The sequence below is a fragment of the Meriones unguiculatus genome, assembly GCF_030254825.1.
Source record: "Meriones unguiculatus strain TT.TT164.6M chromosome 13 unlocalized genomic scaffold, Bangor_MerUng_6.1 Chr13_unordered_Scaffold_28, whole genome shotgun sequence".
NCBI lineage: Eukaryota > Metazoa > Chordata > Mammalia > Rodentia > Muridae > Meriones > Meriones unguiculatus.
Genome location: NW_026843644.1, coordinates 12,408,109 through 12,434,855, shown reverse-complemented (window position 1 = coordinate 12,434,855; position 26,747 = coordinate 12,408,109). Strand labels below are relative to the sequence as shown.

The 26,747-nt window shown below is 38.3% G+C and overlaps 1 protein-coding gene across 1 annotated transcript in view; it reads right to left on the bottom strand.

The window, feature by feature from the left end:
* LOC132650603 (zinc finger protein 260-like) overlaps positions 1-26,747 on the bottom strand; it is a gene marked incomplete at its 3' end in the record, with an annotated part of 153,824 nt that overhangs the window by 42,276 nt on the left and 84,801 nt on the right. Inside the window, exon 3 of the mRNA XM_060375952.1 lies at positions 14,414-15,334. Coding sequence (XP_060231935.1) covers positions 14,414-15,334 — 921 coding nt within the window. The remainder of the gene's footprint in view (positions 1-14,413; positions 15,335-26,747) is intronic.

The following is a 26,747-nucleotide window of genomic DNA, read 5'->3' as shown; positions in this document are numbered from 1 at the left end:
AATTATTAAAAAGGAATTTTTATTATTTATACAGGGTTCTGCCTGCATGTATGCCTGCAGGCCTGAAAAGAGTAGCAGATCTCATTATAGATGGTTGTAAGCTACCATGTGATTACTGGAAATTAAACTCAGGACCTTTAACCTCATAGCAATCTCTCTAGTCCCTTTTGTGTCTTTTTAACATGTCCCATTTCCATCATTCTTTGAGTATCATTACTTTTTGATCTAAGGTACTTCTGGCACACATGCACACCCATTTCTTCTCCTTTGTTGTGTTAATCCTCTGACATAGGGCCACTTACACAATAGGCCAAGTGCAGCCCTGTAATCAACTATTCCTCTAGGGATCCCTGCTTTCTCCCAGTAGAGGCTAATTTCTCATCACTAGCATCATTATTACTGTTGGGTTACAAGTATCCCCAAGTTCTCTTCATGTGGAGCTAGAGGATATATTTATCCATATTTTCCCATATATCTATATTTCTGTCTCTGAACATTGAAAACTGTGAACTATTTCAGTACTTCTAACTTCAGCCCAGAAATCTAGCATTTGCATTTTTGATGTTGTAATGGTCTTCTCAAACATTGAGAAATCAGGCTTTGCACACATGCACACTCACACACAAACACACACACACACACAAACACACACACACACACACACACATCTTGTTTATTTTTTGCTGTTCTTTATAATGACTTGTTTTCTCTCCCTACTGAGGCTATTTCTTCATTTCATATCCTCCTCTCTTACTTCCAGCCCTGTTGGCACTAAGAACCCATGTTATGATGCCACCACACAGGGTTCCCCAACTTGCTTGTGGTCTGATGTGCTTGGGGTTAAGATGGTTTCTGTGGACACACTTCCCATTCTGCTAATCCTCTGACCTCCCACTTAGGCATCTTCACTCTCACTCCCTTTGTATCATAATGTTCCAGGCCAGTTTGTTCCTCCAGATTTGACCCACAGTCTCTTATAAAATGTGTTTGGCTTTGGCCATTCTCTGACCACATGGACTCTTCCATTTCCCGAAGCTTGCTTGAGATTTTGTAGTTCCCACCTCTATCCTGTGGCTAATGTGACTACTTTTCTTCCACAGTGAACAAAGGGAAGATTTCTTTGTTTTGTTTTTAATGAAACTCTGAATGCTGCATAAATTATAATCTGAAGTAGAAAATGTATACATTTTTTACATTTTTGTGTAATTTATGTAGTTTATTCAAGCATAATTTATGTGTGAAAAAAATAGGAAAACAGTTCAGTGGTTTTAAGCAATTGTATACACTAGTATAATCACTACCACAATCAATATATAGAACACTTTCTTCCCTATAAAAGTCCTCTTATAAAGCTGGGCATGGTAGTGCATGCCTGTAATCCCAGCACTCAGGGATGCAGAGGCAATTGAATCTCTGTGAATTCGGGGCCAGCCTGGTTTTCAAAGAGATGATAGCCAAGGCTACACAGAAATATCCGGTCTTGAAAAACAAAACTGCTCTTATGCTCTTTTGCAATCTGTTTTCTCCTTAGCCACTGGTTGCAGATCTGCTTTCTGTCTGTATGATTTTGTTGTTTGCAGAGTGGCATATAAATCGAATCAGTTTTTTTTTTTTTTAATGTTTGGCTTATTTTCCACTTAGATTCATACACTGATACCTATCCATTTTGTATAATTGTACCGTCGCACTCTTCCCCTTTCCCTTTGTTGCTGAGTATTGAACTCAGGGACTCACTCATGCTAAGCATGTACTCTATCACTAAGCTATACTAATTGCTGTCCCTTCCCTTCCATTCCCTTCCCTGCCCTCCCCTCCCTCCCCTCCCCGCCTCTCCCTTTCCCTCCTTCAGTACTCTTAATCCCTAACCTATCTCCAGCTCTCTTTAAATTTTTAACAGATATAATCATGTGATTATGTCTGGATTAGTTGAATATAAATGAAATGAAGAATACAATGTTTCAAAAGTGTTCTAAGGAGGTAATGGTGTGTATTCCCAACTTTTCTTTAGCTGAGACTGGAGAACAGCTGGGTGGTGCTTGCTCAGGCTTTTAATCCCAGAGTTTGGGAGGCGAGGCAGTAGCATTTGGATCTCTGCATTAAAAGCCAGCATGGACTATAGATCTGGTTTCAGGACAGTCAGGAAACTGCCACAGAGAACCCCAATCAAAGAAAGCAAGCAAGCAAGCAAGCAAAGGACTGGAAATATAGCAGCCATCTTGGGTAGGAGTAACAGAGCAAAGAGCTAGAAAGATTCTGGATAACTAATGAATGACAGTAGGGTTGTCATAGGAGATCTAGATAGCTGCTTTGTGTTTTGTTTTTCTTTGTTTTTAACATGATAAATAATAACATTACATGTTTAAAGCACTATAAATCTGAGTTTTCAGTTTCATGCTGGCAAAACAAGTAGAAGGTGACAGGATGGGTTATCAGGATCCAGGGACATAGATAGTGAAGGAATGTTTTTCAGTGTCATGTGTAACCAATTGAGGGCATCATTGAGAGAAGCAGTTATTGAAGAACTTTGTGGTTGAATGTACAGATGATCTACTTATATGCAATGTACAGATAAGGAGGAGACTGTAAAGTCTCCCTCCTCCCTGTGACCTCCTATTTTTTTTTCCTTCACAGTATTTAACTCTATCATTGAATGGCAAATCATGAACTGCAAGTTTACTCTAGTGCATGATGTACTCTTTGAGAATTTATACAGGGTTTTTTCCTTTTTTCTTTTTCTTTTTGTCTTTTGGTGTTTCTTTTTTTTTTCATTAAGACAGGGTTACTCCTTGTAACCCTGTCTATGGTGGAACTTTCTCTGTAAATCGAGACTGTTCTCAAACTCAAAGATCTGCCTGTCTCTGCCTCCTGAGCCTCGGATTAAAGGCGTGTGCCATTGCTGCCTGGCATATAGAATCATTTTTAGCTCTGGATTTTCTTAGTTGATTGTTGTTTTATTAAACAAATTGCAGAATATTGATAGAAGAAATGATAAGAATTGGAGTTAAACACCCCCCCCATGTGAGAAATCTTATTGTGATAGGTATGAATATATGTTTGGAAAACTTTGAAAGTATTTTATTAAAACTTAAAAAGACCAGCTCCATGTACTAGTGTGGTCTGGCTTTTTTCTTTCTTTCCTTCCTTCCTTCCTTCCTTCCTTCCTTCCTTCCTTCCTTCCTTCCTTCCTTTTTTTCTTTTGAGACAGGATCTCTGTAGCCTAGTCTGCCCTGTAATTCAATAGGCAGTGCCACCAGGACTTGCAAACTTTACATTTTAAGAGGAAAATACAAATGAAGTAATTTTTTGAGACAGGGTTTCTCTGTGTAGCTTTGGCTGTCCTGGACTCACTTTGTAGACCAGGCTTGCCTAGAACTCACAGATATCTGCCTGCCTCCGCCTACCTGATTTGCTAAAATTATGGGCTTGCACCAAGATGCCCAGCTTCTGATCTTTATTTTTTTAATGTTTTATCTCCCTCTCTTCCAGTTTATTTTATTTTCACTTTTTGTATTTCCGAATTTTAGATACGGTTTCTCTGTGTAGTCCTGATTGTCCTGGAACTCAGGTCTGCTGGCTTCTGCCTCCTGAATTCTGGAATTAAAGGCCATCACCACCAGGCTTAATTCCATTTCTTAAATAATGTATTACATAATAGTTACAAGTTAGTTTTCAAGCATTGGGGCTGCTATAACAAAGTATCATAAATTTGGGGGCTTAAAACAACAGGTGGTTATTCTTGCATAATTTTGGTGGGTGGCCTTGAAATTCAGGTGTCAGGAAATAACCTCCTTTGAAGACTTCTTGGAAGAATATTCATCTCTTCTAGTTTCTGGTGGTTCCCAGTGTTCTGTCATTTATGCCACCATAATTCTATTTTTGATCCTCTCTTCATATGGTCTTCTTTGTTTGAATCGTTTTTTTTTTCTTTCTTTCATAAAACTAATTTCTTTGTTTAGCCTGGTGGTACATGTCTATAATCCCAGATCTTTGAATGGCAGATGCCTGAAGATGGCAAGTTCCAGGCTTTTGTGAATTCCAGAATGAGTTCAAGGCCTGACTGGGCAACTTAATCTCAAAACAAAAATTAAAAATGGGAAAATGGCTGTGGCCATAGCTCAGTAGTGAAGCACCTGTCTAGTGAGGCCCCAGGTTCAGTTCTCAGTTCTGGACGTTGTAGAGTATTAGGAGGCCTTGTTTTGCCCTCTTCTTTCCTTTCCTTTTTTCTTTTCCTCCTTTCTTCCCTTCTTTTTTTCCCCTGTATAAGGGATTGTACCTAGAAAACACACAGTTTTTTCTTTCTTTTCCCTCCCTCTCTTTTCTCTCCCCCCTTCTTACCCTCCTACCTCACTGAGTTATATCTCCAGCTCTGTGTTTTTTTGAATAGCCGTACACTATTATGATGGCTAACTCAGGTTGACTCACCTGAGGGGAAGGAATCTAAACTAAAGAATTGCTTCCATCAGATTGGCGGGGTGGGGGGTACAGGCATTTTTTAAAATTGCTAATTGATGTAAGAAGGCCCAGTCCATTGTGGATGTACCATTCCTGCAGGTGGGCCTGGGCTGTATAAAAAAGGTAACTGAGCAAGCCAATGAGTGTTGTTCTTTCATGGTTTCTGCCTCAGTCCCTGCTTAGAGTTTTTGCCCTGTCTTCCCTCAATGGATTATAAGCCAGAGATACCCTTTCCAAAGTTGCTTTGATCAGTGTTTATCATAGCATCATAGAAACAAACCAGGACAAATGTTAAACCATAGAAAAGCAGTGAATAAAGTTCCATAAGTAAAGCAGGTTTTAGTTTCATAAGGTGTACATTCTACCTTAGGAAAGGAAAGCACAGAACTTAATCTAATATTTAGTATTTAAAAAAAATGGAATAATTTTTCTCTGTATTCTGTAAGTAAAATTAGAAGAAATAGGTATCATGTCCACCAGAATTAGCTTTCAGGAAGCTGTAAACACTGTGTTTTAGTGTTGAAGTCTAGGGAATCACTGCTAAAGACTTTCAAAGCCTTGTCATTCCTTTTCAGCTACAAGTACTAATCAGATAACACCTTGGGAAAATGTGGCTTTACTGGAAAACAGGTTAATGCCTTTGATTGCAGACTGGTGGCCTAGTCTCCTTTTTTTTCTCTCTTAACAAGTTGTATGACCTGTTCACTGTTTTACTTGTGATAATGAGGTTTGAAGCTATTGAAGCTATTAGGTATTCATAATCTTTGGAGATGAATACAAATTTCACAATGCTTTTTTTACATTACTGTTTATTGTCATGTATTACAATTTATTCAAATTGTACTGTGTCTGTGTCCCCCTCCCTCATATCCATCCAACCACACCCTCCTTCCCTCTTCTGCTCCTAAGCCCCTCCCCTAGCCTACTGATAGGAAAGGTCCTACTCCCTTTCTATTTGACCCTAGCCTATCACGATGTTTTATACAAGTATTCCTCCTATTGTTGCACACATATTATTAGAGTTATCTAGCCTTCTCTCTAACATCTATCATCTGTTTATCATCTATATCATATATTTATTATACACACAGGAACACACACATAAGGTTGTAAAAATGTTATTTCTTCCAAAAACATGTGTTTCAAAAATTGATCAAAAAGAGTGATTTAAAGTCAAAAGTTTGAAGGAAATGAAATGCATGTGCCACTTTGTCAGTTATGGCCAGAGGCTTGGGATGTTGACATCACAGTGGTTTCTCCTCCTGACTACTACAGAATGTTTGCACTTCAGTGGTTTGTATACAGACTGCTGTAGCCATTTTTGGTTAGCACCAGTAAAGAAAAGGATAATTTCATGATCAATGAGAGTTTCTCTATTCCAGGGTTCACTGTGAAGCTATTTTAATATGACTATTATTATTCTCTTGATAGACTAGTGGTTTCAGGAAGTGTTCCGTCTTGATTTCTCTAGAACATGTGAACTAATTCTTAACATTTGCTTCATGACAACTACTCCTGTTAGAAATAATCAATACCAATACTCCCCCAAAAAGAGAGTTTTCAGGTCAGAGAGGTATGCTCTGAGCTATACAAGAGAATGATATCTATGTATCTTCAAAACTATCAGCCTAAGTTATGAGAGATTATTTTCTGTTTCATCTAGTTGTTTTACCCACTATGCCAACAAAGATTTGTTGGAAACTGGTCAGATTTCAGTCCAAAATCCAACAACATTCTGGTTTTAAACATTTATTTGTCAGTATTTTAACACTGATTCAGCTAGATAGAAATGACTTTACAGACATACACATTTAATTTCAAGTTCATCATAAAACCTACTTGACAATATTTTATAAAATACCTTTATATTATTGCCTCTCTTTGACTCTTCTATTCACAGGTATCTTTAATCCTCCCCAAGTGAAAACTGTGGCTTTTCAGTACATATTCCTTGACTGGTGTAACATGATTTAGGCATAGTAATATTCACTTAATAAAATATGTACTTTAAATATTCAAACTTTTTAAGCAGGGACAGAAAAGAGACCAGCAAAATAATAGCCACTCCATTATTACAGGGGATGTTTTTATTATGGGCTAGAGAGGGAAAATGTTCAGAGGCACCTGGAAGAGTTCAGAGCAGAAAGTAAAAGAAGCAGACTTGATATGACCAAGACTACCTAGAAGAGAATAGAGACTATTACGAGAAAAATAGAAATAGCTTACACAGAGACAAACTGTGCTAAATGCATAGGCTGAACCTAGGTCCCTCTACACATATGTAGCAGATGTGCAGGTTACTCAACATGTGGGTCCCCTTACAATTGGACTGAGAGCTTTCTTTGACTCCTTTGCTTGCCCTTACTTTTGTTTCCCTTAGCGGTGCTGTCTTGCCTGTCCTTAGTGAGATAGGATGTTCTTAGTCCTGCCTGATGTGATGGGTGGGTTGGTACATTTAGGGTGTCTCTCTGAAGAGAAATAAGGAATGGGAGAGGGGAGAATGATTGTGGGACTCTGAGGAGAGAAGGGAGGGGCCTATGATGAAGATATAAAATTAATAAATTAATTAGTGGAAAAAAGATGGGGTATTTCTAGAATATTTAGGAGATTCAGATAGTGCAAAGAGAGATGAGGATGTTTGGGAAGGGACAGGAATCTAGATGTGCATTTTGAGATGTGTAACAAGTACATTTACTTTCACTTCAGGTAACCTGGAGGCCTTCATGGGTGTTCGTATCCAATAGGAGCCACAGGTCAATAGAGATCCTCAGGTCCCTTTTGTTGGAGCAAGGAAAATGGTTACTTTGATGGACAAGAAGTATTTCACAAATTTTTGCTGAACGCTGTTTTTTTTTGTATGTTTGCTTTTTGTGGCTTATTTGGTTCTAATCGCCAGAATTCCTTTGATAATGCATGTTGAGCAGGTCTAGGACTAGCATTTCTGCATATTTGCACTCCCTGGGACCTAACTAGTTTCAACTATTAGGAAGGCCTGATTACCTTCATCACACCTATTCATGTCTTTTTAAATAGTAATGGGTTTACTTATGACATACCATTACATAGATTTCCTTCTGATATGTTTTTGTTTCTAATATTAAAATGTTATTTTTTAAAATAATTTTTATTTTTTATATTAATTACATGTTGTTTACTTTGTATCCCAGCTCTAGTCCCCTCCCTCATTCCCTCCCAATCCTACCCTCCCTCCTTCATCTCCTCTTTGCCCCTCTCTAAGTCCACTGATTGAGGAGGTCTTTCTCCCCTTCCCTCTGACCCTATCTTATCAGGTCTCACCAGGACTGGCTGCAAGTCCTCCTCTGTGGCCTAGCAAGGCTGCTCATCCCTCAGGGGTTGTGGGGGGAGGTCAAAGACTCTGCCACTGAGTTCATATCAGACACAGTCCCTGTTTTCCTTACTAGGGTACCCACTTGGATGCTGAGCTGCCATGGTCTATGACTGAGCAGGGGTTCTAGGTTATATCCATGCATGGTTTTTGGTTGGAGAATCAAGTTTCAGAAAAGACCCCTGTGCCCAGATATATTTGGTCCTTGTGGCACTCCCATTCTCTCCAGGTCTTACTAACTCCCCCTTCTTTCATATGATTCCCTACACTCTGCTCAAAGCTTGGTTATGGCCTCAATGTCCTTCATAGCATGAATGGATACAGAAACTGTTAACATTTACACGATGGAATACTACTCAGCAATTAAAAACAAGGCAATTGTGAAATTTGCAGGCAAATGGTGGAATATAGAAAAGATCATCCTGAGTGACGTATCCCAGCAGCAGAAAGACACGCACAGTAAATACTCATAAGTGGCTACTAGACCTATAAGATAGGATAAACATACTAAAATCTGCATACCTAAAGAAGCTAAACAGGAAGAGGTTCTGGAGTAAGATGATCAGTCCTCACTTAGCAAGACAAATGGGATGGACATGTTAAGTAGGAGAAAACAAGAAACAGGACAGGAGCCTATCAGAGAGGGCCTTGGAAAGACTCTACCTAGCAGTGTATCAAAGCAGATGCTGAGGCACATAACCAAATGTCATAATTTGAATATCACTATTTTTCAGCAGAATATATTAATGAGGAACTTTACAATCTGGTGGAATTTTGTTATCTTAATTAGAACTGTATAATGACATGTATTAATGAAATTGAACACTTTGCAAGAGCTAAAAATTTTTACTGTTACCAAAATACAATCATTTTAAAGACAGGCATTCTAATTTTGAATAATTTGCCCATGATTATTATATATTTAATGTATACTGCATATTTTATTATGAAATTGATAGAGTATCTCTTCAGTTAAAATTCTTTGTGGCTCTAGGATTAATACATAAAATTTACTATATATTAATAAGCATGTGCAGTCCTCTCCACTTTTCGAAACTTTCTGACTTCTCTGTGCATGAAACTTTCTGACTATATCTCAGTACAGTGCATTTATCTTTAAAATCTGCTGTGATTTTTGCATGTCTTATACTCTAAGGTTCTTAATGATTTTGAATGCTGCCTTTTTTCACATAGACCTTTAACAGTTTAAAAGAATTAGGAATTAATAACCTTTGGAGATGAATATAAAATTCATGATGCTTTTTTACATTATTGTTTATTATTATCATTTATTAAAATTTATTCAAATTGGACTGTGGCTGTGCCCCCCACCCTCATCTCCATCTGCTCACATCCTCCTTCCCTCTTCTGTGCCTAAGCCCCTCCCATAGTCCACTGATAGGCAAGGTCCTATTCCCCTTCTATTTGACCCTAGCCTATCACGATGTTTTATACAAGTATCCTTCCTACTGTTGCACACATATTATTACAGTTATCTAGCCATCTATCTCACATCTATCATCTATCATCTTTGTCATATGTCTATTACACACACATATTGTTGTGAAAATCTGTCATTTCTTCCAGAGAAACGTGGTTCAAAAATTGTTCAAAAACAATGTTTTAAATCAAAAGTAATGTAATAAAAATGGGGACAGAGCTAAACAGAATTTTCTGTAGAGGAATATCTCTGAGAAACACTTAAAAATGCTCAATGCACTTAGTTATCAGACAGATGCAAATCAAAATGACCCTGAGATTTCACCTTACACCCATCAGAATGGCTAAGATCAAAAGCTCAAAAGACTATTCAGGCTTGTGGTCATCCTCAGCTACAGACCGAGATTTAGGACAGCCAGGGTATATGAGATCCCACCTCAAGAAAGAAAAAAAAAGAGTGAACTAGTGTGCAGTGATGAACAGAGAAAGTAGCAGAAGATTTGATGGACTTGGCAGTAGGGTTAGCAGGAGCTGAAGCAGGTAGATGTGCACAGCAGCTTGGCAGGCACAGTGAGGGGTCTTAGGCATAATAGTAGTCTCCAGTGCAGGGCGAGCTCATGCTGTGTCCACCTGTCCATCTCTCTCTGTCTTTCATTCTCAGTTTTTAAATAGATTTATTTTATTTATCTGTGTGCATGTGGGTATACATGCCTGACAAAGGCTAGAAGAGGGTAAGAGATGCCCAAAAGCTAGAGGTCATTGTGAGCCACCTGATATAGTGGCTGGGAGCCCAACCCAGCCCTCTGCAAGAGCAACATGTGTCTTAACTACTGAGCCATCTCTTCAGCCCAGTTCTCTGGGTTTTGGTGGTACAAAAAGTTGGAAACATGAAGCCCAAGTTGGTCTGGAACTCATCATCCTCCCTCAGCTTCTTGTCCTCTAATTACAAGTCTGCACCTTCATGCCTGCCAGTCTTTTCTTAAATGGTTTCAGGTCCTCATTTTGTGTTCCAGGCCACAGACTGCAGATAACAGTGAACCTGACTTTAGCCCTGTGTCCCTGAGGGTGTACAGACAGTGTTTCCCCTGTTGTTAGAGTGAGGCTAGGGTAGAACTACCACCCTGCTAGAGCTTTAAGAATCATGCTGGGACTCCTTTTAAAAATTTGTACTTCATCAGGGCCTTTCCCCTTAACAAAAGGAAAAGCGAATAATTAATTACTGTTTTGTCTAGGGCTGATCCTGTGGATCCCAGGCTTCTGTAGATCTGAGGTTGGAGCTCTATGCCCCAGTACCCAAGTGGTAATCATCAGCAGGTGAGTGCAGCAGTCATGCATGCAGCAGGAGGCTAGATCCTGGAGCCTGTGGGAACCCATAAACTTTTCCTGAACTGGATGTCCTGAGTTTGGAACTGGTGTTTCCCCCACCGTATGGCTTCCTCCCAACAGGGTGACCCAGTCTGTCCTCTTTTGGGGTCCACAGTTCAGTCTAGAATGTTGAGTAGAGCACGCAGAAGCAGGTAAGTGGATCTATACTGGTGACTGGGTATCAGAAGGAACCCAAAAACTTTTGCTGAGAACTTTTTGGGGGAGTGTGGGAGAATTCCATTGGATGCCCTGAGGTTGGACTTGATGTTTCCTTCATCATGGGGTTTCCTTCCAACAGGGAAACCTGGTCCCTGGTGCTTTGGTGCCCACAGTTCTGTGTGGAACAGTGATTTTGGTGTAGAAGGAGCTCTCTGGGATGAGTACCTTCTAGAGCCCAGACCTTTTTCAGGGATTTTCTGGGTGACCTGAGGTCAGTTCTGATTGCTTCCTACTCCATTGGGTTTTCTCTAGACTGGAAATCCCAATCTCTTGTGTTGTTGGGCCCACTGTACAGTCTGGGATGGTGACCAGAGCACACAGTTATATGGCTCTGGGCTGGTGATCTATTGCCTGCAGGGACCCAGGAACTCTTCCATGGGTTAGCTGGGTGACCTGAGAAAAGACCCGATTCCTTCACACTCCATGGGGTTTGTTTTTAACTTGGAAACACAATTGCTATTGTTTTAGGGTACAGAGTTTGGTCTGTTGCTTGCTGTGTAGTCACTGCTATACTGCTCTGTAGATACTGTACTCTTGGTACCACCATCTTTGATTCTCCTTTCTTTTATTAAACATTTTTTTAATTTTTCTTTTCTTTTTTATTTTATTTTATTAATTACAGTTTATTCACTTGTATCCGAGCTCTAGCTCCTCCAGCATCCCCTCTCAATCTCACACTCCTTCCTCTTGTTCTTCTATGTCTGTCCCCCAGTCCAATGATAGGGGAGGACTTCCTCCCTTTCCATCTGACTATAGTCAATCAGGTCTCATCAAGACTGGCTTCTTTGTCTTTCTCTGTGAACTGGCAGGATTGTTCTCTGCTCAGGTGGAGGAGATCCAAGAACTAGCCCATGAGTTCATGTCAGAGATGGTCCCTGGTCCTATTATTAGGGAACCCTCTTGGATACAGAGCTGCCTTGGACTATTTCTGTGCAGGGGTTCTAATTTATCTCCATGAATGGTCCTTGTTTGAAGTATCAGTCTCAGAAAAGACCCCTGTGCCCAGATTTTTGGTTCGGTTTTTCTCCTTGTGGCGCTCCTGTTCCCTCCAGATATTTCTATCTCCCCTTTCTTTCATAACATTCCCTGCACTCTGTAGAATATTTGGCTATGAATCTCAGCATATGTTTTGATACCCTGCTGGGTAGAGTCTTTCAGTGGACCTCTGTGATAGACTCCTGTTACATTATCAGACAATTAGGAATAGTGCTACCTCAATATCCAGCTATACCACTCTTAGACATATATCCAAAAATGCTCAAGTATTCAACAAAGATACTTGCTCAACCACGTTCATACCAGCTTTACTTGTAATAGCCAGAAGCCGGAATCAACCCAGATGTCCCTCAGTTGAGGAATGGATACAGAAATTGTGGTACATTTACACAATGGAATACTACTCAGCAATTAAAAACAAAGAAATCATGAAATTTTGTGGCAAATGGTGGAATCTAAAAGTGATCATCCTGAGTAAGGTATCCCAGAAGCATAAAGACACATATGGTACATACTTACATATAAGTGGATATTAGACACATAATATAGGATGATCATACTAAAATCTATAGACCTAAGGAAGCTAATCAATAAGGAAGACCATGGTAAGTTGCTTAATCTTTTCTTTCTTTATAACTGTTTTTTTTTAAAAGGGGCGGTTACTCAGACTGGACTCAAATTTTTGCTCTCTGGTTTTGTTTTTCTAATTCTTTTTTTTTCTTTTATTAATTATTTTTAATTTTTCACAATTTATTCATTATATATCCTGGCTGAAGGCCTCTCCCTCAACTTCTACTGGTCCCATCCTTCCTCTTCCCTCTATCCTCTTCCCATAGTCCACTCAAAAGGTGAGTTTCCCTCCTCTGCCATCCACCCATGACTTATCTCAATACTACTCAGCTATTAAAACAAGGAAATAATATTCTGCTCTTATTTCTTCTCCACGCGCCACTCTGTTCATGTCAGAAGATTCCATTCCCTGAAGCTTGCCTGCAACCTTACTGTGAAATAAACACTAAGTTTAACTCATTTTACAGAGTCCCACTCACAAGACAATATTTAATTGACCATCTCACATCCAGAAACATGTGAAATATGAAATGCTATGAAGTCTGAAACATTTGATCACAAGCATTTCAAAGAACTTGGTTCTCCTTCTTTCTAGAGAGCTGTTTCCTACCAGCCCAGGAAGGCAGAAAGGGCAGAAGATGAGGTTTAAAGATTGCAAGGCCCACAAACATAACAATGATCAGACACTCTGGGAACCACCTCAGAAAATAAGTTCAACTTTAACTCCAGAAAACAGAGGCTATATAACCCTTGGGAAATGACTGGGATGCTGCATGGTTAGGTGTATATAATCATTTAAAACTATGTACTTCAAGAATGCTGGATTTGCATTAAATAGCACATTCGTATCGTATGAACAAGAGCACAGATTCTAATCATCCTATATTTAAACGAAGGAGAGAGTTAGCAGGGATCACTGTCAAAAGCCATCTATCAATTTTGGTTGGTTTTATCTATGTCTAAAGACACTCATGCAGAGAAAACTCACCTTTGCCATTGTTACACAACTAGGTTAACAGCGGGGTCATACATGGAAGAGAAAGCCTCCTCCCTCACATCTCAAAATTCAGTCTGGGTTGTGATGGTTTCCAATAGAACCCCTGGAACAATAGGTATGTGTACACAAACTTCTACAGGCTACCACTGTTGTGTTACTCTCAGAGAATTTCCTGGCTGGTGTTAGTTCACCATTCCCTACCTATTCATCCACTGGACTGAACTTTTCTTGTCTAAAGTGAGGCAATTGAAAACAGTAAATGTTGAGAATCAGATTTATCAATAAGTCTTCCCTAAACACATTTTATAATACTTTTGCATGTAATTGATATTTACCATTCATGGTATTCTTTAAAAAAATAAGTTTATTTACTTTACATTCCAATCATAATCCCCCTCCCTTCTCTCCCCTATTACTACCCTCCACTCCTATTGTCTCTATTCCCTTTCCCCTTTCCCTTCAGAAAAGGAAGGTCATTTCCATTGAGCTAGTTTTTCAGTTCTGTTGGATCTCAGTGGACCAAAGAACACAAAAGCCTTTCCATATTGCTTATAATCAAAGAATTCCTCTCCAGTAAGGATACTTTTATGATGATGATGACTCTAGATTTGTGCAAGGCCTCACCATTTTAACACATTCAAAAGTTCTCTCCAGTATGAATCCTTTCATGATGATGAAGATTATACAAATATGGAATGGTTTCACCATGTTAAAAGCACTGTCCATTAGGATTTCTTTCATGAGTGTGAGGATGATTCTGAAGTGCAAAAGTTTTTTCACATTGGTTAAAGTCAGATAGCTTCTTTCCAGTATGTTTTCTTTTATGTATTAGGAGATGTTATGTGCAAAGGCTTTGCCACACAGTTAATTCATATGGTTTCCCTCCAGAATGTGTTGTTGTCTTAGGAGATGACTGTTATATGCAAAGGTTTTATCACACTAATTATCCTCACCAGGCTTCTCTCCACTGTGCTTCTTTCATGTTTCTGGAGACAGCTGTGCAAAGGCTTTATCATATTTGGTATATTCATAAGGTTTCTTTCCAGTATGTGTTCTTTTATGGCTTATGAGATTATTGTTGCGTGCAAAGGCTTTACCACACTCTTTACATTCATAAGGTTTCTCCCCAGTGTGTGTTCTTTTATGGCTTATGAGATGACTGTTTTGTGCAAAGGCTTTACCACAGTGGTTACATTCATAAGTTTTCTCTCCAGTGTGTGTTCTTTCATGGCTTATGAGATGACTGTTTTTTGCAAAAGCTTTACCACACTGGTTACACTCATAAGGTTTCTCCCCAGTGTGTGTTCTTTTATGGCTTATGAGATTAGTGTTTTGTGCAAAGGCTTTGCCACACTCATTACATTCATATGGTTTCTCTCCAGTGTGTGTTCTTTTATGGCTTATGAGATGACTGTTTTCTGCAAAGGCTTTACCACACTGGTTACACTCATAAGGTTTCTCCCCAGTGTGTGTTCTTTTATGGCTTATGAGATTAGTGTTTTGTGCAAAGGCTTTGTCACACTCATTACATTCATATGGTTTCTCTCCAGTGTGTGTTCTTTTATGGCTTATGAGATGACTGTTTTCTGCAAAGGCTTTACCACACTGGTTACACTCATAAGGTTTCTCTCCAGTGTGTGTTCTTTTATGGCTTATGAGATTACGGTTTTTTGCAAAGGCTTTTCCACACTCATTACATTCATATGGTTTCTCTCCAGTGTGTGTTCTTTTATGGCTTATGAGATGACTGTTTTCTGCAAAGGCTTTACCACACTGGTTACATTCATAAGGTTTCTCTCCAGTATGTGTTCTTTTATGCTGTATGAGCTGACTGTTTTTTGTAAAGGCTTTACCACATTGATTACATTTGTAAGGCTTCTCTCCAGTGTGTCTTCTTTCATGGCTTATGAGAACAGTGGTATGGTGGAAAGATTTACCACATACAGTGCGTTTAAAAGGTTTCTCTCCAGTACGACTGCTTTCATGCCTGCAAAGATAATTGGCACATGTGAAATACTGACCACAGTCATTTGATTACACTAATAAATATATTTATCTATATGAATCAATTTTATAATTTGGTCTAATGATAAAGAAGAATCAAAACTTAAACTTTTATCATTTTATTTACATTCATGGCATTCCCCTTCATTATGGGTATTTTTGAAATCTCTGTGATGGTAAGAGCATTTATTATGTGGTTCACTTTTATAGCATCATTTTTCTATAAGACGTTTTCTCGTGTATATGAAGAGTATTGTAAGAATTCAGAGTTTTACCAAAGCAATCCCATTCACAAATTTTTGTACGGTATGAATGACACTTCATTTACAAAGTGAGCCAGGACAAGCAGAAGAAGTTCCAAATTTCTAGTATCCATAGGTATTTTCAGCAGTATGATTTTGCTGATGAATTCTCAGTGAAGTTGCAAAACCAATTAAATGTTACCTTTTATCACATTCAGAAAATCTACTCAAAGTGGGGACTCTTACAAAATTAATTATTCTTGGAGAAACACAGATTCACTGCTTCTTTCAATATTTCTATGCTCATGTGTCTTATAAACATTGTGACATATGATATACCAATTTAAATTACAAGAATAATAAAAGATCCCCACATTGAATTAACCCATTTTTTTGTTGTTGTTCATCATAGACATGTCATATAGGGATTAAGGTTTCTCCACAATTATATTCTTGACTCTCATAAGCTGCTCCTTTCACTAAACTTTCCAGTGTTACTACATGAATATGTGTAACACTGGTTGTACTATGAAATATCTGCTCATAAGAAGGTTTTGAAACATACTGATCACCTATTCAATGTGTATACCTCTACCAATATCTGAGTAGATAGAATGAGACTAAACAGATTGGCAGTTTAACTCAGTAGCTATAATGTCTATATGATTTCAATGGTATTTTCTGTTACAACATTATTTTATTTTCTTCTATCTTAGGGGAGTGCCTTGCAAACATAAATCAGATACCTGTGAGATTTTAATGATCATCAGTACACTTAAAGCAATGCTCTTTTTACACTGTTGCTTTTCTTTAAAACCTCCAGGACACAGCCAGGTGTGCTGATACATTCCTTTAATCCCAGCATTTGTGGAGGCAGAAGCAGGCAGATCTGTGTGATTTTGAGATCACATTGTTCTAACAAGCAAGTCTAAGTCAAGCCACAGCTACACAGAAAAAAGAAAAACTATTTCAAAAACAGAAAATAAAAAGCAGCCAACAAACAAGCAAAAAAAAAAAACCAAACTTCCAGGACACATTAAAATTTCTTAAGATCCATATCTATATCAGTGTGCACATAAAGTTACCTTTTATTACTTGTAGAACTTTGAAAATGTTCTTCAATGGTATGGTCTTCCAAATTGTAGCCTAAAATAGAGTACCAGAAAATATATATGACTGGAAATATCATATTATTATTAAAGCAAAACTTAAATCACTATCTTCTATGACCCTTAGAAAAATGCCTGATTTATTCACCTCATTCCTCCTCATTCTCAATTGGAATCATAGAAAAGGATCAATAACAAAGTAAGACTTGTCTCCTTATTTTAAAAGTGAAAGAAAATTTGCTGTCTTACCTATAGCAGTGAGGTTTTTACAGGTCTCTAGCATCACATCATTGTAGAGTTGTTTCTGTGATGGTTCCAGCAAAGCCCACTCTTCTTGGCTGAATTTCACATGCACATCATTGAAGGTCACTGAATTCTAAAATATGCCATGCATTTGTACAACAGAAAGAGTAGCAACAATATAAATTTATACTTCATTGGCAATAGAATCATATAATTCTAGTGCTGCTTCCATTTATTTTCTGACACAGAAGTGCTAGTGTTAGATAGTTGGGTGCTGTGCATCAGGTGAACAAGGGGAGAAGAAAAAGCTTAAAGGTTAGATTGTAAGGAAAACCAAAGGCATGCTTTGGAAACCTTTGTTAAAGGCGTTTCATTAGTTTGTAAGGCATGAATATGAATTAGACATTAGTTGGGTTCTTGAGTGATGTATGAATCATCTTTAGTTACTTGGGCAAGTAGATCAGGACCCTGTCATGAGACAGGTGGAAGGAAAAAAAACACAGTCATCATATTTTATCTAGTAACAAATGAGATGTGGCTATCCGGTGACAGTGAACACATGGGTGTTGTCAGTCAAAAGACAACATGGAACTGGATATCATGTTTTGACCAGGGATCAGAGATTTGGCATACAAGTAAATGAAAATGAGGGCTCATATATTTGTGGAAGGGAAATTGTACTACAGTGAATAGATGGATAAAAATAATGTGAGTGGCAAGCAACAATAATCATAGCTTATAACATCATATTTCTGAGTTCCCAGACAAAAGAAAAGGCATAGAACACATGATTATTCTTTGATCATTGTTTTGCATATTTTCCTTTCTAAATCATGTATAGTCTATAGTTTAAAATAAAGATTAAAACTTTTCTATTAAAAAAATAAGTGTGAATGTTATCACTAAGTCATTTTAGTGGAAAACGGAATAACAAAGTTTAACTGTGTCATATCTGAATAGGATAGAGGTTTGAAATAGTCATGGCAATTAATGTGGACAAAGACAAACAGAAAGAAGAGAGCAAAATAGTAAGAGAGAGACAGAGACATACAGAGAGAAATTAATAGATGAACAGTACTAAGTACACATCAGAGAAATTTATGAACAGATACTAACTACAAAAAAATGATGGACAAGCTGGGTATATTCTGTCATGCCTTTAATTCCATCACTCAGGAGGCAGACACAGGTATATCTTATTGAATTGGATGCCAGCATGATCTATACAAAGAGTTCTAGGACAGCCAGACCTATATAGTAAGACAGAGTCTCCCCTTTAAGTCAATAAAACAAACATAAAAGAAGGAAAGTACTGAGAGGTGTTTACTGAAGCTTCTACAAGGAATTATACATTCACTCCAGTTGTGTATTCAATTTCCAGAAATCTACAATGCCCTAGCTTAAACTGTAACTTTAATAAGATCTTACTAAAAGGAATGCATGTTTAAAAAGCTAAAAATAGAAAGATGAAAATATTAGCAATGTAAATGATGATATATGTAAGCAACATAAGGCAGGAGAGATGGCTCAGCAGTGAGGAGCTCTTGCTGCTCTTGCAAATAATTGGTCTGAAATGTCAGTGTTTAACTGGAACCCACTATTATCAACTGATATAAGTTCATGAGTTCTGAACACATCTTTGGACTACTGTGATGATCAGGCACACAAGAGGTTCATATTCATAACTACAATCAAAACACTCATATTCAGTAAAAATTAAAAACAGATTCCAGATGGCAGGGCTGATTGCATACTGATCAGCGGGGTAACAGAGACTGCACAGTGACAAATTGTTGGAACTGTTGGCCCCCAAACACCATTGACTGTGTTTACCAGGTGATAAGAAACCCAATGATGAGAAAAACAATTGGGTTCAACCTCAGAGCACCCAGCTAATCCCTGAAAAATTTCCTGGGCTGTTTTGGCAGGAATAAGGTTTTCAAGGAAATAGACCCAAGAAGTGTGTCCTGATCACCTTCCCAGGCTGAACTGTGCACCCCAGAGCATCAGAGACTGGGAGTCCTACTCTCAAGAAAAACCCACAAGGAAGGAAGCAAGTGGGACTGACTGAATGTCATCCAGTCTATCCATGGAAAAGGTCCTGTAGACTTACAGGTGCACAGCAGCCAGCCCTGAGTGGGACTTCAGCCGCCAGACCCACGTAACCAACTCTCCATCACAGACAGAACTATGTACCCCAGGGCACTAAAGGATGGGTTTTCCTGTAGAAAGAAAACCCCACAGGGAGGGAAACAGCAGGTCCCAGCTTAGAGTACTCAGCTGACCCTCCCACCACCACTACCACCACCACTACCACGACCACATATGGGAATATTATCGGAAAAATTTTCCAGGTTCCTGTCCAGTCACCAGCTTGGAGCCACCATTCGCAAGCAAGTGCCTATGCACTCTACACCCCCCCCAACAGTACAGACTGGGTCTTTCTGTTGGGAGAAAACCCAAAGGTGGGGGAAATATCTGGCCCTACTTCAGAACACCTAGCTCCAGAAAAGTTCTGGTTATCTACAGGCTCCAGACTCTAGCCTCCTGCTGTACACATGAGAGTGGTGCTCACCTGCCACTGATTACCACCTGGGTAATCACAGAGCTCCAAACTCAGACCTACAGAAGCCTGGGTTCCCTGAGATCAACCCCCAGATACTGCTCCAAGGGACAACCAGTTATCGCTAACTAAACTGACCAAACCATGGGGTACCCAGATTATAGCTGCAGCTCACTAAACTTACAGCAAGAAACCCAGCAGCAGGGCAGCTGTCTTTAGAACTTCTTTGGGTGAGAGGATAGCCCCCTTTACTAACAAAGGCAACAATTACTACTCAGGTCTGTACACCTGAGATGAGCTGTGGCAATTCCTGAAAAACACCTGCCATTCAGTGACCATACCTAAAAAGCGGAGGAGAGCTCCTTTGGGAAAAAATCATCTTCCTGCCAAGGGGATTTGACCCACCACAGGATTCCAGGAAGTACCAGAACCTAACACCCAACACCTGAGATATCCCAATGGGTAGAGGCCAGTGTAAAAGCTCAACCAACAAAAGACAAAGCAATATGGCATCTCCAGAACCCAGTTATTCAGGAGCAAGCAGCCCTGGATACCCCAGTATAAAGACAATTTCAGGCCAATCTCTCTTATGAACATTGATGCAAAAATACTCAACAAAATACTTTGCAAACCCAATACAAAAACACATCAAAGATATCATCCAGTACAACCAAGTAGGCTTCAGGCCAGGTATGCAGGGGTGGTTCAATATACAAAAATCTATCGATATGATCCACTATATTAACAAAATGAAAGAAAAATAAACACATGATAATCTTAGTTGCTGAAAAATCATTTGAAAAAAATCCAGCATCCATTCATGTTTAAAGTATTGGAGAGATCAGGGATACAGGGCATATACCTAAACATAGTAAAGGCAATATACAACAATCCTATAGCCAACATCAAGCTAAACGGAGAGAAACTTAAAGCAATCCCACCGAATTCAGGGACAAGGCAAGGCTGCCCCCCATATCTCTTCAACATAGTTCTAGAGGTCCTTGCTAGAGTACTAAGACAATTAAAGAAGATCAAGGGGATACAAATGGAAAAGGAAGAAGTCAAAGTATCACTATTTGCAGATGGTATGATAGCATACATGAGTGACCCCCAAAATTCTACCAGGGAACCCCTAAAACTGACAAACACCTTCAGCAATGTGGCTGTATACAAAATCAACTCAAAAATAAGTAGCCCTCCTGTATACAAAAGAGAAAAGTGCGGAGAAAGAAATTAGGGAAACAACACCCTTCACAATAGTCAAAAAGGACATAAAGTACCTTGGTGTGACCCTAACCAAGCAAGTCAAAGACTTGTATGAAAAAAATTCAAGTCTCTAAAGAAAGAAATAGAAGAAGATATCAGAAGGTGGAAAGATCTCTCATGCTCATGGCTTGGCAGGATTAACATAGTAAAAATGGTCCTCTTACCAAATGCAATCTACAGATTTAATGTAATTCCCATCAAATTACAAACACAAATCTTTACAGAACTTGAAAGAAAAATTACCAACTTCATATGAAATAACAAGAAACCCAGAATTGCTAAAACAATCTTCCACAATAAAAGATCTTCTGGAGGTATCTCCATCCCTGATCTCAAGCTGTACTATAGAACAACAGTTATAAAAACTGCATTGTACTGGCATAGAAACAGAATGGTGGATCAATGGAATTGAACAGAAGACCCGGAAATAAACCCACAACCTTATGGACACCTGATATTTTACAAAGATGCCAAAACTATACAATGGAAAAAAGATAGCATTTTCACCAAAATGTGCTGGTCTAAATGGATGTCTACATGTAGGAAAATGCAAATAGATCCATATTTATCACTCTGCACAAAACTAAAGTTCAGATGGATCAAAGACCTCAGTATAAAACCAGACATACTAACCCTCTTAGAAGAAAAAGTGAGGAAGGGCCTTGAACTCATTGGAACAGGAGACAACTTCCTGAACAGAACTTTAACAGTACAGGCTCTAAGAGCAACAATCAATAAATGGGACCTCAGGAAACTCAAAAACTTCTATGAGTCAAAGGAAACTGTTATCAAAACAAAATGACTGCCTGCAGATTGGGAAAGGATCTTCACCAACCCTATATCTGACAGAAGGTTAATATCCAGTATTTATAAAGATTTCAAGAAGTTAAACACCAACAAATCAAGCAACCCAAATTAAAAAATGGGGTACAGATCTAAACAGAGAATTCTCAATAGAGGAATATAGAATGGCAGAGAAACACTTAAAGACATGTTCAACATTCTTAGTCATCAGGGAAATGCAAATCAAAACCACCCTGAGATTTCACCTTACACCCATCAAAATGACTAAGGCAAATAACTCAAGTGAAAACCCATGCTGGATAGGATTTGGTGAAAGGGGAACCCTCCTTCATTGCTGGTGGGAATGTAAACTTATACAACCACTTTGCAAATCAACCTGACACTTTCTTAGAGAATTAGGAATAGCGCCACCTCAAGATCCAGCTATACCACTCCTAAGCATATATCCAAAAGGCGCTCAAGTATACAAAAAGGACATCTGCTCAACTATGTTTGTAATAGCTTTATTTGTAATAGCCAGAAGCTGGAAACAGCACAGATGCCCCTCAGTTGAGGAATGGATACAGAAATTGTGGTATATCTATACAATGGAATATTACTCAGCAATGAAAAACAAGGAAAATGTGAAATTTGCAGGTAAATGGTGGGAAGTGGAAAAGATCATCCTGAGTGAGGTACCCCAGAAGCAGAAAGACTCACAGGGTATATACTCACTCATAAGTGGATATAGTATATAAAATATACGATAAAGATACTAAAATCTGCACACCTAAGGAAGTTAATCAGGAAGGAGTATGCTGGCTAAGATGCTCAAACCCCATGCAGAAAGGCAAAGAGGATGGACATCAGATGAGGGAGAATACAGTGACAGGACAGGAGCCTACCACAGAGGGCCTTTGAAAGGCCTTACCCTGCAGGGTGTCAAGGCAGATGCTGAGACTCATAGCCAAACTTTGGGCAGAGTGCAGGGAATCTTATGGAAGAACTGGGAGATAGTAAACCTGGAGAGGACAGGAGCTCCACAAGGACAGTAACAGTTCCAAAAATTCTGGGCACAGGGATCTTTTTTGATACGCCAGCCAAGGACCACTCATGGAGATGGCCTGAAACCTCTGCACAAAAGGTAGCCTATGGCAGTTCAGTATTCAAGTGGGCTTCATAGTAATGGGGACAGGGACTGTCTCTGACAGGAACTCATTGGCCTGCTCTTTGTTCTTCTCCCATTGAGGGGGGATCAGCCTTGCCAGGCCACAGAAGAAGACAATGCTGCCACTCCTAATGAGACCTGATAGACTAGGATCAGAGTGAAGGGGAAGAGGACCACCATTATCAATGAACTGGGAAAGGGACAGGGGTGGGAAAGATGGAGGGAGGGTTCAGGAGAGGAGGAAGGAAAGAGGTACAGGAGTGATACAAAGTGAATAAATTGTTATTAATAAAAATGTAAAAAGAACACAATAAAATGTTGAAAGATTTTTTAAAAACTATGCTGTTACATATAGTTGCAAACTATGAAAATATTGCCTGATAACATCATTGCTCCTAAATAAAAATAAATAAATAAATAAATAGATAAATAAATAAATAAAAATGAGGAAGGATACTTCATACTCATCAAAGGAAAATTCCACCAAGATGGCATCTGTATTCTGAGCAACAATGCCCCAAATACAAGGACACCCACATTTGTAAAAGAAACATTAATAAAACTTAAAGAACATATCAATCACCGTACATTAATAGTGGGAGAGGTCAACATGTCCCTATCATCAAGGGACAGAGCAATGGAAAAGGACTTAAACTGAGAGATAATGACACAAATTGATGTCATGAATCAAATGAACCTAACAGATATCTAGAGAATTTTTTTTAACCCAAACAGAAAAGAATCTATCTTCTTTCAGCCCCTCATGGACCCTTCTCCAAAACTGAACATACAGTAGGTCACAAACCAGGTCTCAACAGATACAATAAGATTGAAATAATATCTTGTATCCTATCAAACCATGATGGACTAAAGATGGACCTCAACAATAACAGAAATAACAAAAAGCCTACACACACATGGGAACTGAAAAACTCTCTACTTAATGAAATCTAGGTCAGGGAAGAAATAAAGAAAGAACTTCCTACAATTCAATGAAAATGAAGGTACATCATACCCAAACTGCAATGAAAGAAGTACTAAGAGGACTTTTAATAGCACTAAAGGCCTTCATAAGCTATTGGATACATTCCATTCAAGCAACTGAATGGCACACTTGCAAGCCCTATAATAAAGAAGCAAACACACTCAACAGGGGTAGACTAGTAGAACTAACCAAACTCAGGGCTGAAATCAATAAATTAGAAACAAAGAGAATAATTCAAAGAATCAACAAAACCAAGAGCTAGTTCGTTGAGAAAATCAAATACATAGACAAACTCTTAGTCAAACTAAGTAAATGGCAGAAAGACACTATCCAAATCAACAGTCTGAAAGGAAGAGACAGAGAGATAACAGACACTGAGAAAATCCAAAGAACCATTAGATCTTATGTCAAAAGACTATATGCCGCAAAATTTAAAAATCTAAATAAAATATACAATTCTCTTGTTAGATTCCACTTACCAAAGTTGAATCAAAATCAGGTAAAGATATGAAATAGTCTTTTACTGCCTAAGCGAATAGAAGCAGCCATCTAAATTCTTGTAACCAAAAAAAGCCAAGAGTGAGATGATTTCAGAGCAGAATTCTACAAGACCTTCAAAGAAGAGTCAATATCGATATTCTTCAAATTATTCCACAAAATAGAAATGGACGCAACATGACCAAACTCCTTTTGTAAGACCACAGTCACCTTGATATATCCTGAAAGACACCCAAAAAGAAAGAGAACTTCAGACCAATCTCTTTTATGAACAATGATGCAAAAGTACTGGATAAAATAATCGCAAACCAAATCCAAGAACATATCAAAGATATCATCGACCATTACCAAGTAGGCTTCATCCCAGGCATGCAGGGATAGTTCAATATAGGGAATCTTAATCCGTCATATGAACAAATTGAAAAAAAAGGATCATTTCCTTAGATGCTGAAAAATCATTTGACAATATCCAAGTTATTCTTGTTTAAAGTCTTGGAGAGACTGGGGACAGAGGCACAAATCTAAAAATAGTAAAGACAATATACAGCAATACTATAGCTAACATCAAACTAAATGGAAAGAAAGTTAAATCAATTCCACTGAACTCAGGGACAAGACAAGGCCACACACTCTCTCCAAATCTCGTCATTACAGTACTCAAAGTCCTATCTAGGGCAATAAGACAACTAAAGGAGATCAAGGGGATACAAATTGATAAGGAAGAAGTCAAAGTATTGCTATTAACATATATGACTGTATATAAAAGTGACCCCAAATATTCTACTGAAGGGAACTCCTACAGTTGAAAAACACTTTATCAAAGTGGTTGGATATAAAGTTAACTCAAAAAAATCAGTAGCACTCCTGGATGCAAAAGACAAATGGACTGAGAATTAGGAGAAAAACACCCTTCACAATAGGCAGGAACAAAAAACCATAATGTATCTTGGAGTTATCCTCAACAAGCAAGTGAAAAACCTGCATGGAAAAAAAAAATCTTTAAGCCTCTGAAGAAAGAAATTGAAAAAGATACCAGAAAATAGAAATATCTCTCATGCTCATGGATCAGTAAGATCAACATAGTAAAAATTGCCATCGTACCAAAAACAATCTACAGATTCAATGATATTCCCACCAAAATATTAAAACAATTCAATAAGGAACTTGAAAGAACAATTCTCAGCTTCATATGAAAAAATAAAAAAAGCCAGAATAGCTAAAACAATCCTGTACAATAGGAGATCTTCAGTAGGTATCACCATTCTTCATCTCAAGCTCTATCATAAATCAATAGTAATAAAAACTGCATGATACTTTAATAAAAACAATCAGTGGATCAATGGAATTGAAGTGAAGACCCATAAATAAACCCACACACCTATGGCCACATGATTTTTGACAAAGAAGCCAAAACCATGCAATGGAAAAAGGACAGCATCTTCAACAAATGGTGCTGGTCTAAACTGAAGTTTACATGTGGAAAAATGAAAATAGATCCATATTTATCACCCCATTAAACTGCAGTCCAAGTTGTTCAAAGACCTCAACATAAAACCAGATACACTAAATCTGTTAGAAAAAAAAAGTGGGAAAGACATTGGCATAGAAGGTAACTTCCTCAACAGAACACCTAGAACACTTGCTCTAAGATCAAGAATTAATGAATAGGATCTCATGAAACAAAAAGCTTCTATGGAGCAAAGAACTCTGTAAATAGAACAAAATGACAGCCTACAGCCTGCAAAAGATCTTCACCAACCCTTCATACAACAGAGAGGGATAATAAACAAGAATATAAAGAGTTCACAAAATTAAACTCCAGAAATCCAAATAATCCACTTTAAAACTGGGGTACAGAACTAAACAGAGAATTCTCCACAGAGGAATATCAAATGGTGGACATTAAATGCTCAATATCTGTAGTCATCATGGAAATGCAAATGGCATTCCATCTTAAACCCATCATGGCTAAGATCAAAACCTGAAGTGACAGCAAGCTAGTGAGAATGTGAAGAAAGAGGAACACTCCTCCATTGCTATGGGAGTGCAAACTTATACAACCATTTTAGAAATTAATCTGATGCTTTCTCAGACAATTGAAAATAGTGTTACTTAAAGACACAGCTTTACCATTCCTGGATATATATCAAAAAGATGCTCCACCATTCAACAAAGATATTCGGTCAACTATGTTCATAGCATCTATATTCATAATAGCCAGAATACGGAAACAAACTACATGTCTCTCAAACGAACCATTGTTTTCCAGAAATTGTGGTACATTTACCCAATGGAATGCTACTATGGTATTTTTAAAAAAAAGGAAACCATGAAATTTTCAGACAAGTGGATGGAACTAGAAATGATCATCCTAAGTGAGTTATTCCAAAACCAGAAAGGCATGCATGGTATATTCTCATTCATAACTAGATAATGGCCATAATATGGGATAAACATACTACAATCCACAGATCTAAAGGAGCTAAATAAAAAGGAGGACC